We start from the raw sequence: 12,400 nt of genomic DNA on the forward strand, positions 1-12,400 counted from the left end.
ACTCAGCAAGAAATTTGTGCAACGCACAACCCAAAGAACAGCAGGTGCATCGGTCAGTTACACAGCAATAACATCATAACCAGGGCATATACTGTGCAGCAAATGTGGCACATTTACAGCTTGACAAATGCTTTTAACTATAATACATTCATGTTATTTTGTTTGCCTGTGGTTTTGCTGGTTCCGTCCAAAGACGGAGAAAAATGCACAGCTACCACATGTACCCTGAAGTACAAAGCGCATCACCAGCAGCTGCTGTATTCACAGTGTTTTAGTGATCAAGGCGGCATTTTTCTTTTAAAGCTAAACTTGGCAACCTTGCCTGTCGGGGGCTCTGAAACGCAGCGAGAGGGAACTGTTTGAAAACCTGAACTTCATTACCAAAAAAAAAAGTCCTGCATCGTGATGTCAGGAAACAGCACCCAGCATGAGCGGCTTCGCGAGGCTGCCTTGTGATTAGCTTCCACGAGGATGCAAATATGACAAGAAAAGGAAGCACATCAAAGAATGGCGAGTCCTTTGCAGCTGTTTAGGAGACAGTTTACGGAATATTTTGCATTACATTTTCTGATTTGGCTCTTCCAGCGGGTTGAGAAGACTCCCTGAAATTGACAACAGAGTTTCTGAGCAAGGAACGATGGGAGGCTCTTTTCTGTGTCATTGCGACAGATAAAACAGGTGCATATTTACATAAAAATCGTGCCACATGCAGCTTTACGGTATGAAAAATAGCCCAGGTGTTTTCTGAGTAAAAATAAATATGCACGCAGAGCAGCACTGATACTGCTCAGGCTTGGGATTTGATTCCTTCGGAGGACAGAAAGGATGCTTTCACAGCAGTGGAAGGCGCTTTAGAAATCATCGCTAAATGCTAAACACTGCGGTGTCACAGATTCTGGAAGATTGTAACGGTGAAAAGCAAATTCCGTCTTTTACCCTGATCTCATCTTACCTCCATCTATGTCCTCACTGCCAAAGTGGTTCCTGTAGAAGAGCATCAGCTCGATCCTGTAGCACTTGTACAGCGTCACCAGGCAGATCAGCAGCAGCAGGATGGCCCCCAGACCTCCGGCCAGCTCCACCGTGTACATCAGCTCCGCTAATGTGGCGAGAGTGAGGGAAGAAACAAGGAACAGTTCAAGTGGTGTCAGGTAACTCGCCAATCACATAAAGCCCTCAGTGTGAAAAAGGCCGTGGTATGGGCTGGGATTTCAATATTTGGTTGAATAGTCTTACTGCAGCTATCTGACGCTGTGAGACTGAATTCACTCTTGTTGCAATTACGCCTCACACTCTTTCTTGCTCTTATTTCTCAGCTCTTGTGTGCATTAAAGTCAAAGTCCAGGTTGCAGCGTGCACCATTGCAAAATCTGTCCCCAGAACATCAATACGTGTGAAATAAAGCATAATGCGGTCACAATGGATAAGAAAAAGTTGCACTGCTGTATAGGCTTATATGCGTCTGTGGCTGTATCCATTCAGGGCGTGTTGGCATTTTTCTTGCTTTTCCCCTTCATCTCTTCATGTCGCTCATACTCTCATTGTGGCTGGATTGTATCCAGTTGACCGGAGTGAAAGCGCAACCACTTCCATACCTGTCACTTACTGCCTCCTGGCTTGATTGGACAATAAAAAAAAAAATCACACTGAGGTTACCGGTGCAACAACGGCATGTGACAGATCAAACCACCACACTTATGATGATCATTCACATGTGTGTACGGCGGCAGCGAGGTACAAGGCGAGGGAAAGCTCCAGGCTGTTAGCTGAACCGCCTGTTCGTCGACAGGTCGAAGCGGTCCGCTCTCCCCCGCCATCCGTCATCGTTGCAGCCTGATGTGAACTCGTAAAAAACATCAGTGGGAGCTAAATTCAAGGGACTGTGGGACTTCGCTGTTGATATTTCAGTTTCACGCCACAGATTAGTCTAAATCGTGTTACTTGCGGACCTTTCTACAAACACCACAAGACAAGACTATTAAGTAGAAGCCAGACTAGTGGTGTTATTGAGGAGGATGAAAGGTGATATTTTACACTACAGGACAATAGACTCAACCATGAAGCGTCCATGGTCTAGTAGCCTAACTTTCCTTGAGAGCCGTTTGCTTTGTTTTTTCATGATCTCGTCTCTTTTTCAAGGCTTTTTTGTCTTCTTCTTCTGTTTTTTTTAACAGCGCTTTCTGTCGGATGTCACTCCATCTTTTGCAGTTCAACATTTCCCCCTCGGCTACGCCTCGCAAAATCTGGGTGGTCAGCCTTCATTGGCTGACTAATGGACAACAGTAAAAGGCTGGAATCGCCGCAGTGCCGCACATACACACACACACACATAAACATGGACGGAGAGGACTCGCGCGCATCACCATCCATCACCAATGCACATTTAACCTCGTTGGAGTGCGCGATGCCCATTCCGTTGCGGCGGCCATCAGGCTGACAGCTCCCATGATGAAAGATGATGTTCTACAGAGCTAACGAGCGTGGCCCGCGCCGCTTCATCACGCCTGTCTGGGCGACGACCTTCAGCCAAAGCTGCGGACGGACGGACGGGCACGTACGCAAACAAAAGAGCAGATGAACACAGGTTTAACCGTCGGGCCCCTGCCCACCTCCTCCTCTCTCACTTCCTGGGAATCATCCTGAACTAGTTTACTTTTCTGAGAGAGGTGTTGCGTCTAACGAGCACAGCGAGGAGCTGCATCCGAGCAACTCCCTCCCTTCCTCCTCGCTGTCCTCTCCACCTCTGCTCTGCCCTCTCGCCCCAGTGAACACCGCTCCTCTCCTCAGATATCTGGACAGTATAACGAGCCAGCTGCTCCTCAAGCAGCGGAGATTACGGCGGAGGAGGCCAATTCCTCTCTGCCTGGCATCCATATTGTGGCGATGCTGCAGCGGGACGGATTAAGACAAATTAGCTCCTGACGACGAGAAGGCTGGATTTGATGGAGCCACATGGCATCGGGCGATTCATCACCCCTTGCTCTTCCTCTATTTCTGTATCTCTCTCCTCTCTGTCGTCTCGGGAGGGAGACGAAAAGACAGATGAGGAAAAGGCAGAGTAGGGCTTGGATGGTAAAATAAAACAGGAGAACTGCAGTGAGAATTGTGGAAGCTGAGTTTTCTTGCTGCTTTCCATGTTCACAAATCAACAATCGTGTCTATACTGTACAGGCAGCTGTCTGCTCCTGCTGATGTTGCTGCTGCTGTTATGAGAGAAAAAAAAGATAAAATCTTTGGATATGCTGCTGCTGAAAAAAAGTTGGTCACTTGGAGAACCACAACTTCTTTGCCGCAAGAAGCTGCACAAAAAGTGGAAATAAGGCCGTGCTAACTTTACACACGAGTGAAGACATATTCTGATTGATGCCGCGCTGCGACGACCAATTTCGTTTGAAGTGTCGTGTGCTCGCTTTCACAAGCGAGGAAGACTTTTGAACCGTTTTGAACGGCAGTGTAAACACTGGCTGGCCTCGTGCTGCACAACACACCATGGATGCAGCAAATAAAAAAACATGGGAACCGGTTGATTTCTCGTAGACCCGCAATGCTGCGAGGACCAGGCTAATCTTCTCCGGTTTATTCTGAGATTCGACTGTGCGGCATAAACCCCTTTAATATAGCAAATGGAGGGGAACTGGGCTGCCATCAAAGCTGGATCCAAAGCCGCGAGCTTAAAAGTGAGGAAAAATATCTTACTATGTAAATGTATTCAACACTGACAACTTTAAGGATGCAGGGAGCCCCCCCCCCCCCTCCCCGCCCGTTCCTCTCCCCCCTGCCTCACTAAAACATAAAAAAAAAATCTCACTTATATAACCACACAGGAAAGTGTGCATCTCTATTTGAAATCAGCACAGAATCAACTTTCAAACAGCCATTCTCAGTGAGGCGAAATCAGAGGAGAAACTCAAAAATGTTTGCTGTAATAAAAAGACATGGCGGAGCGGGAAGGGCAACAGTAGCCGACGATGGACGATGAGGATGTGTGTGTGGACGTGTGTCACTCGCGGTGTGGGGACACAGGTCTGCTTACAGACTCACGTTGCCGGGACTCGCCTTCCTTATGGGGACAATGTCAATCATTACATTTCAGGATGAAGACGGGTTCAGGTTAGGGTTGGATAGTAGTCATTATGGCTGAGTAGTAACACTGTGTGTGTGTGTGTGTGTGTGTGTGTTTGGGGGGTTCACTGACAGGCAGTCAAATAGCTTGTCTGGCATCACACCAAAGGCTGCCTCTCTCTCCAAAAGCGCTCTTTCTTTCTTTTCTGTGCAAACTAATACTTCCTCGGGCTGAGGTGGATGAATGGACTTTCTGCACTATCTACAATACTGTCCCATTTTTTTCCCCTCCCCGAGGCGAGAAACAACTGGTCAATTCCCACAGTCCCACTAGTTGTTCTTCTTTGTACTCCATAAATTGCTGCTGAGAGATTCACTCTGTTGTCAGAGCAAAGGCCTGTGGTATTAAATGGTGTTTTTCACCTCCAAAGCTGTAACATACCATTATTAAATATCAAGGCTTCTATATCCATCAGTTAGATTCATGGTAAAACACTGCACATGCTTTAAACAACGTTTTTTTTTGTTTTTTTTATCGAGCAAATGAACCTTCGTGCTTGTTTGTGGGCTCGCCTCACCTTTCTTGGTGAGCTGGATGCTGGCCTGTCGTCGCCCGTTGCCGTTCTCCACGTAGCAGGAGTAGTTGCCCAGGTCGCTCTCCTCCAGACAGTCGATGGTCAGAGAGATGGAGACTTCCTGCTCCCCCAGGTGCTCCCGGATTGTCCTGCAGGGGGTGGCAGAGAGCACAGGAGAGGGGATGCATGCATGTTGGTGCTGGTTGGTGCAAATGAAACATTAACATTACCAGAAGGGTCTGCACTGAGTGCCAAAGAGAGGCCTGGCTTAGCAAGTGTTAATGCGGTCATGAAGTGAATAACACATTTACCATTAACTTCAAAAGGGGACAAGTGTGTGGTGTTTACAGCTTGGTGTGCTGCCCCTTGCCACTACATGTTCCACTCACCAGTCTCCGCTTGCTGCCAGGCAGGTAACTTTTTCAGAGCAGGTCATTAAATCAAAACAATGAGTTAAAAGAGACCACTATGCTCCAAAGACCTCAGTAGAGCTAAGTGGGACTGCAGGGTTGGGCGTCGCGGAAGTGATCAATGCTTGTTTCAATATGAAGCTCTAAAATAAAACAGAAAACCACTCTGAAGTTAAAATAATCTGCTTTGTGCAGTTTGATTTGGACCCAGACAGATCAGAAAACACTGGAAATATGTGGTGTAAATGAAAGGAGGATTTGCTCCTTTGAGCTTGAGCTAAAGCTGCTGAACATGAAGTTTCTGACGGTGGATGGAGGCCATCGATTAATCAGGAAAGGCTGACTGCTGCCTCAATGTTTGCTCAAAGCTGTTTCGAGTTTATGAGTCTTCATAAGTCAAACAATACCAACATACATAGAAGCTATTTGGTTTTACGTTACGCTTGAACACCGACATGACTTCAAACAGCCCAACTGCCTCATTACTGACTGTGATGGTGTACATCAAAGTAGCCTCTGACTGCCTTCGTTGAAGAAGCCTGATTGGGATGAGAGAAAAAGCACGTACGCCAGAGCGATCACGCTCAGAACATCAGAGAACGTAAAGTCAGTTTTTCTATTTTGCAGTCAGGTATGCTGTGCGACTACGGATTCCAAATAACAATGTCAGATCAAATTTTTCTGAATCTGTACCAAGAAATAAATAAATAAATAAATAAACTAAAGAAAACAATAACTCTAGACTGCAGGCAGCCAAAAAAAAAAAAAGTCATAAGGAGAGAGTATTGACTCAAATAAAATATGGATTTTTCTTCCAAAAAAAAAGTTTGCCCCAAGGAAATTTGAGTTGTGTCTACAGTATGCATCCAAAAATCCATAAATCATGACCTTGGAATCATAAACTTCCATCTGGGAGGAGTGCAATTCTGAGACACTGGCGCTGACATTTTCTGGGTAAAACTACTTTGCACTTTATGCCTTTACACCTTCCTTTCTCCAATCATAAATATGCAGATAGCTCCATCAGACAGATCCTTAGTTCAGGCTCTACGATCTGCTGACATGTGCGGCAGCTTTTTCTTTTCAGATGTAACTTTTTAGCTCATCAGTCAAACAAAAGTACATAACAAAGGTGGGAGGCGACAGGCTGTGACTGACAGGACGCCGGGATCATATGTGTCATGACAGATTTCCCCCACGAAAAATACTCCTTTGTTGACTCACTGAGGTTCTTGATGTCTATTGGTTGTGACATGTTGGTACAGGGATAATAGGGTGACTGTCATGATGCACTACAGCACCGACCTATCACACAACATTTGCCACGAGGGTTAGTGAGAGAGAAAAAAAAAACCTCTTTTGATGTTTTTGTTCCATGGAATTCAACTACTTTCAAGAAATCTAAACTTCCACGACTACAACACATGCAAAAGCCACTGCTTTGACTATCTGATCACAGTGACTGTCCTGGATGGACACTTGCTGCTTATATTCCTTCACTGGATACTTGGCAGGGCACTGTGTTCATTAGCAAAAATGGATTTAGCAGGTTCATTATCGGTGATTCCTCATTTAAATAAGCAGGAAGAACAGCATCAAGCTGTAGCTAACTGGCTTCAATGAAATACGCTGACAGCACTAATAAGCCATCAGGAGGCGGTGGCACCCAAACCCTCAAAATGTCAAGAATATCCCTTCAACGCTTTAGAACAAATGAAGTACTTCTCAACAAAACTTTTCCTGGCAACTCTTTAAGAATCTGTGGTGAAAGGTTAAGCCTTTTTCATCTTAAAACTTAGACAGCGTGGCTTCTGTCAGACTAGGTTTTTTGAATTTTCTTAAAACTGCGAACGGATACAGCTGACCTGACAGGGAGTTTGTTTCAGCGTTGAAACCCAAACGCTGAAGTTCCTGCGCAGTACAAAGCAGATGGAGCAAAACTCTTAATGCGCTGATTGAAGTTGAGGTGTGGATCAATGACAACAAAGTTGGCTTTTAGCCTCCGAGAGGACAGGTACTACTCGAAATCCAGAACTGAAAACAGGACTGACCCCAAGATGGCATGTTGCCGTGACGTTGCGTATGTGTCACGCTTTTTCTCCATCCGGGACTTCCTCACATTTTGCTTATTTGTCTATTGGTAATATACGATCGGGAGTCTGCACAAGGTGTTTTATTTTGAAAGACTCTCTATGCCGTTTTTGTATCTGATGATCTGACAATGTCGTCCGTCATAGATGACATTAATGCGAACATTGGCACGCTAACATGCTAAGACAATGACAATACTGCTGATGATTCATGTTTATGATGTTAGTTTAGCGTGTTAGCATGCTAATGTTTGTGAACAGCTGAGGCTGATGAGGTAAATTAAATGTAATCAATCAAGTTAGGAGTTACTCAGTAGCCTGTAAAAGGAGTGCAGACGTAGCAACAATGCCTCAGAATCAGCTAATGCCAGACAGACCCAGTCCTACTAGCTTGGTTAAAGCATTTGCAAGAAACCCACATGACGAGAGGAGAACAACAGGAAAACAATGACGGTTAAAACAGCTGAATCTCTCCTGCTGGGCTGCTGTGCAAAAGCCGGAGTGATGTATGAGCAGATAATCTTTTTCAGATTACAAAAATTGCAGCTGTTTCAAAGCCGCGTTTAATGATGCATGGGGCTAATAGCGCGAAAAGGTACGAGTGCCACTTGGGCATTCATCTGCTGCCTGCCGTGGGGCATCTGAATATGAAAACTCGTCTAATTCTTGCTGATCAATGAACAGACTAAACAGAGCGGATTGTGAAGTGCTGGGGAGATAAAGGCAAACAACAATACAACCACGGCTGCCATGGCAATATCTTACATTGGCTTTACTAAGTGCTGCTGATAATTGGTATCCCACATAGAAAATAACACACTAACACAGTCAAATTTCTTTTACTGACCATGCACAATAAAGACCCATTAGAGGTAATCATTTTGTAGGTATACGGACTGCGTGCTACATAAAACTAAATATTTTAAGTTGGTTTTCTGCAGGGAAGCACAAAGGTTACTTCCTGGGTTAAAGATGTGTATGAATATGTGTGTGAGAGGGACATTAATTTAGCCTCTTTTCGTAATTCCTGTGAGCTTTTCAAACACTCATCCTTCTCCATTGTGCTGCCAGTCATGCAAAGACACAGGGCTGCGCAAGGTTGGGCTATAGATCCGTGCTGATGGCTTTTTAAAGAGGTGGCATCCATGTGTGACTCAACATAGACTGTAGGTGTTGGCAAAGGGGGAAAAAAAAATCGATCTTTGTTTACAAAAAGAGTCACATCCATCATACTTGTTAGTGGAAGTTTTTGAGTGGTGGAATGCATGTGTTTGCGCATACGAGTGAGGATTTATGCGTGTGAGAGCGATAAACAGGAGCTGGAGAAAGCATGTGTTCCTGCAAAAGAGGAACCACGAAGCGTGAACGCACCCACGCAAGCATCTGACAGGTGGTGCGCGTAAAGGTCGAGGGCAGCGGTAAACTGGTGCTGCGTAGCTGGATGGAGATGAAAGTGCGCCGGGATCCTTGATGCTGTACACAGCGAGGAGGCAACACGATGACTCACTGAGATGCTCAAGGCAACACACGGGCACACACCTCTTGGCAATCTTGAGAAACATCCTGGCATCTGAGGTCGGTGTTGTGACTTCACGTGGTAACATAACCAAAGATCCAAGATCAGTCTCGCTGGAAATCCTCTGGGTGTATAAGCTGTTTCCTCATTTGGGCAAATTCAAGAAAGGCAGACCAGGATTCAGCTGAAGTGTAGCAGGGATGAAAACACCCTGCTCTGTAGCTGAAGGGCATAATATTACAGCAAGATTATTCACTTCAAACATGAACAAACAGCTCACGTGATCCTGAAACCTATGAGTCGCCCCAAAACGCCTTTTTTGAACGTGCTACAGCAGGAAATAGGATTCTATTGTTGCCTCGAAACAATGCAGTGACAGTCTCTCCGAGCAGCCTCAACGTGACAGCTGAACTTTTGAACTGCACCATGTTGTCATGCTTTGCTTCAGTTCTACATGCCTCCCTCGCTGTTGCTTGTTATAATGTATTTGCTTGCTGTCGACACCTCCCCTGACTACACCCAAAAGGTAGATTTGAGCTAGATCAGAGCAGACACTCTTGCAAACTGGTCCAGTTTTCAATACAGCTTTTCAAAGATGAGCCATGTGTCTCACTTAAACAGCAGACTGCCAAAAATGTTAAAGTACTCTCTGGTCCTCGAGGACTCCTGCTTTTATGATACATTTATCCTCTGACCTTCCGACCTTCCATGCACCCCAAGGGGACTTATTGGGTCTGGCGGATAGGGACCACCCCAGAAAACACTGAGGGGAATATATCCACACTACCGCCTGGAAATGCATGAACAAGCGCTTGGGGCGCCGGACAAATATGGTTTAGAGAAGGATGTCCAGACTGCTGTGCTTACCCCCGTTGTTCCGTGACCCCGACCTGAAAAGAAAGTGGATAAATGGAAAATGGGCATGCTGAGAATACCATGTGTTGCTCAAAGTAAAGGTCAGGGTGGGTAAACTGAGGAGGAAAACTGGCAGTACAGTGGAGTAGGAGATGCTTAGCTTTATGCTAAGCTAAGCTAAGCAGCTGCTGGCTCCACCTTCTTATGTGCTGCGTAGGCATGAAAGTGGGAAACAGGAATAGTGAGATAAAGGCTCACTCCACAAAGATTAAAAACCTCAATAGTTTTACTGTCTATGATTATTTGTCACTGTGGCATCAATGTAAGACTGCAAACTGCTAAGAAGTACTGGGTTTGCAGGGCTAATAGGCAGTGGAAGCATTGCCGGACTCTGTAAGTACCCTGATTTCCCGTGAATATATCTGTAAGGGAATTAATTAGAGCTAGAAAATGAAATTTTACATTTGAACTGCTGCTCAAAAGGGTGCTGCATGGCCATGCACCAGGGACCGAAACTTCCACTGCTGCTCGACTTCAGCAGCACGGCCTTTGTGGCTGTTTTCCACGCTGCGACTTCACCTCCGAGATCCATGAAGTCTTGTTCTGCAGCCACAGAAATTTTATATCAGCCCCGGAATCTCAGCGGTGAAACATTGTGCCAAAAGCTCCATTTCATGTATTACAGGCAGCCCTTCAGGGAATACTCCTGTGTGATTAATTTCCATTTCAAAGCTAAAAGCTCACGGAATGATGTCAGGGAGTGGGTTTGAAGTGGTGCACATTCAAATGGGAGCCAAAAAAATAAAATAAATAAAAACACACGGGGAGACAGTATCATGCGGTGGCGCACAATAAAAATCTGCGTTTGAATGAGCTGTGGGCACGCCGGCCTCCTCGCTTCTGCCCCTGCACACACATGAACACACACGCTCTTTCAAAGTAGCTCAGGGTCACAGTTTGGATCTCTGGGCTAGTTACGTCATTGGACGATCATATGAAAGCAGCGCTTCGAACTGCGTGTAACACACTCCTCAGTATCCTCTCTTCTCATCTCTATTATACCACCAGCCCGATGCCGCCACCTGTCGCCCCCTCCAACTCCACCACCCCCCGAAATCCTGTAGGCTCTAATTGGCCTGGTGTCCTTCACAACAGAGAGCGGTGCTGAGAGCTGGACGGAGCGCTAATAGAGACATCTCGAAATGCCAGGTCACCGACTGGGCTGCTAGCTCTCCACCCAGCCTTGTCACGCTGCTTACAGTTAACCTTTTCATTAGACGGCATTTGTCGACAACAGGGGTTTCCTGGTTCCAAGACTTCCAGGGGTTTGTCAAAGGAAGTTCAGTGGGTCTGAACATGAAAGGGTGTGCGAATGTGTGTGTATTACAGTCCACACACTTACAAAAATATCTATCTGTAAAAATATCTGGATGCTGGTCATTGTTAACAGTCTGATCAGCTATTGGACTTTCAAACTCGACAACAGCTCAATATAACTGCTAATCTCTATGAGCAGATATCCACATTCATATGCAAAGAAATTAAGAAGAGGCTAAATCATCGTCAGATAGCAGCCAGTTGTTTCCGAGATAGCATTTTGGGCAATGTGTTGCAATCACAGCCCGTTCAAACGTGATTGGACAATAGTACTCGGAATACAAATGGAAACCAGGATGCTTCCAAGACCAAAATCTTGTACCTACATGTTCTGAATTCACTGGGTGGCTTTTACTGTGAAGGCATCATAGGAAATGCAATGAATTTGCATTGTAATTGTATTTGCTTCACAAAGTAGCTGCTCTAGAGTGCTTGCTGCACCAAATTCCATCTACTTAATTTGAAGGTACTAATAACTTTTCTTCTCTTAGATGACTGTTTTACCCAGTTTACAAAGCATCATATTTTCTAACTTAGTCCTGAGGTATCTAATCATGCAGCTCAGTTGTATTAACCCATGTTTGGGATATCTGCAAGTGAACAATGGAATTTAATTTGCAATGCTTAAAATCCTGAAAAACAGCATTTCTGTGCCGACGAGTCTGGATGATACACATGCATCTCTGGGAACAGCTGGACTTTCTGCCTGAACCGAGGTCTGCGGACACAGTACATTTGTTCTGGAAAAAGATATCGCTCATACATTTCTTCAATGCAGCCACTGCAGCGCAAACAGTACTCTCACAGACATCCGGACAAAGAAACCAAAACCACTCGATTCCACTAACCCGGGGACACTTTCTCATGATTTTGTTCCCTTAGTTGTTGCATTTGATACCCTTCCTCCACATTATTTTCTGAGATCCCTTGATGACAACAACAAAAATGTAAAAAACACATTCTTGAGGAACAAGAATTTCCTTTTCAATCTTAAAACTCAACAAAAGAGTATTTGTTGCTCTCATCTTTGTCCCAGCATCTGGGAGACGGTGACCACACCGCCGCACTAATACGCGGCAGCTTGGTTACTTTATGTTAATTTCGAAGCGACACCTTTCCCACGCGGACGTCTGTCCAGGTATGTATTTTGTTTATTTTTTGATTTGATTTTTCTAATCCTCTTTTCTTCGGAAGTCTCTTGCCTTCGCTGTGCTCCCACTTCATCCGCAAGCAGACCATAATCAACCTGTCTGCGTGGATGAGGGATGAACACAATACATAACAAACTGTGCTGGTGCTGGTGTGTTTTTGATCAGAGAGGGTTAATCGGTTGTTATCTACCACTAGCAGGAGTATCAGGAGTTTCACACATGTATTGTCATGATGATCACAGCTGATTATGCACTGACATGAAATTTAATATAGACACTCATTTCCATTAATGAAGAATTCTAATGACTTTGGTGGTTCCTTAACTTTTCTAATCTAGGTCAGATTTTTCATTTGTCCAGTACT

At 45.1% G+C, this 12,400-nt stretch overlaps 1 protein-coding gene across 1 annotated transcript in view; it reads right to left on the reverse strand.

Moving 5' to 3' along the window:
* LOC121627413 (interleukin-1 receptor accessory protein-like 1) overlaps window positions 1-12,400 on the reverse strand; it is a 198,480-nt gene that overhangs the window by 11,037 nt on the left and 175,043 nt on the right. The window contains exons 7-8 of the mRNA XM_041966310.1: window positions 4,641-4,786; window positions 953-1,099 (exon numbers count right to left, since the gene is read on the reverse strand). Coding sequence (XP_041822244.1) covers window positions 953-1,099; window positions 4,641-4,786 — 293 coding nt within the window. The remainder of the gene's footprint in view (window positions 1-952; window positions 1,100-4,640; window positions 4,787-12,400) is intronic.

Source organism: Chelmon rostratus, chromosome 24 (genome assembly GCF_017976325.1).
Source record: "Chelmon rostratus isolate fCheRos1 chromosome 24, fCheRos1.pri, whole genome shotgun sequence".
NCBI lineage: Eukaryota > Metazoa > Chordata > Actinopteri > Chaetodontiformes > Chaetodontidae > Chelmon > Chelmon rostratus.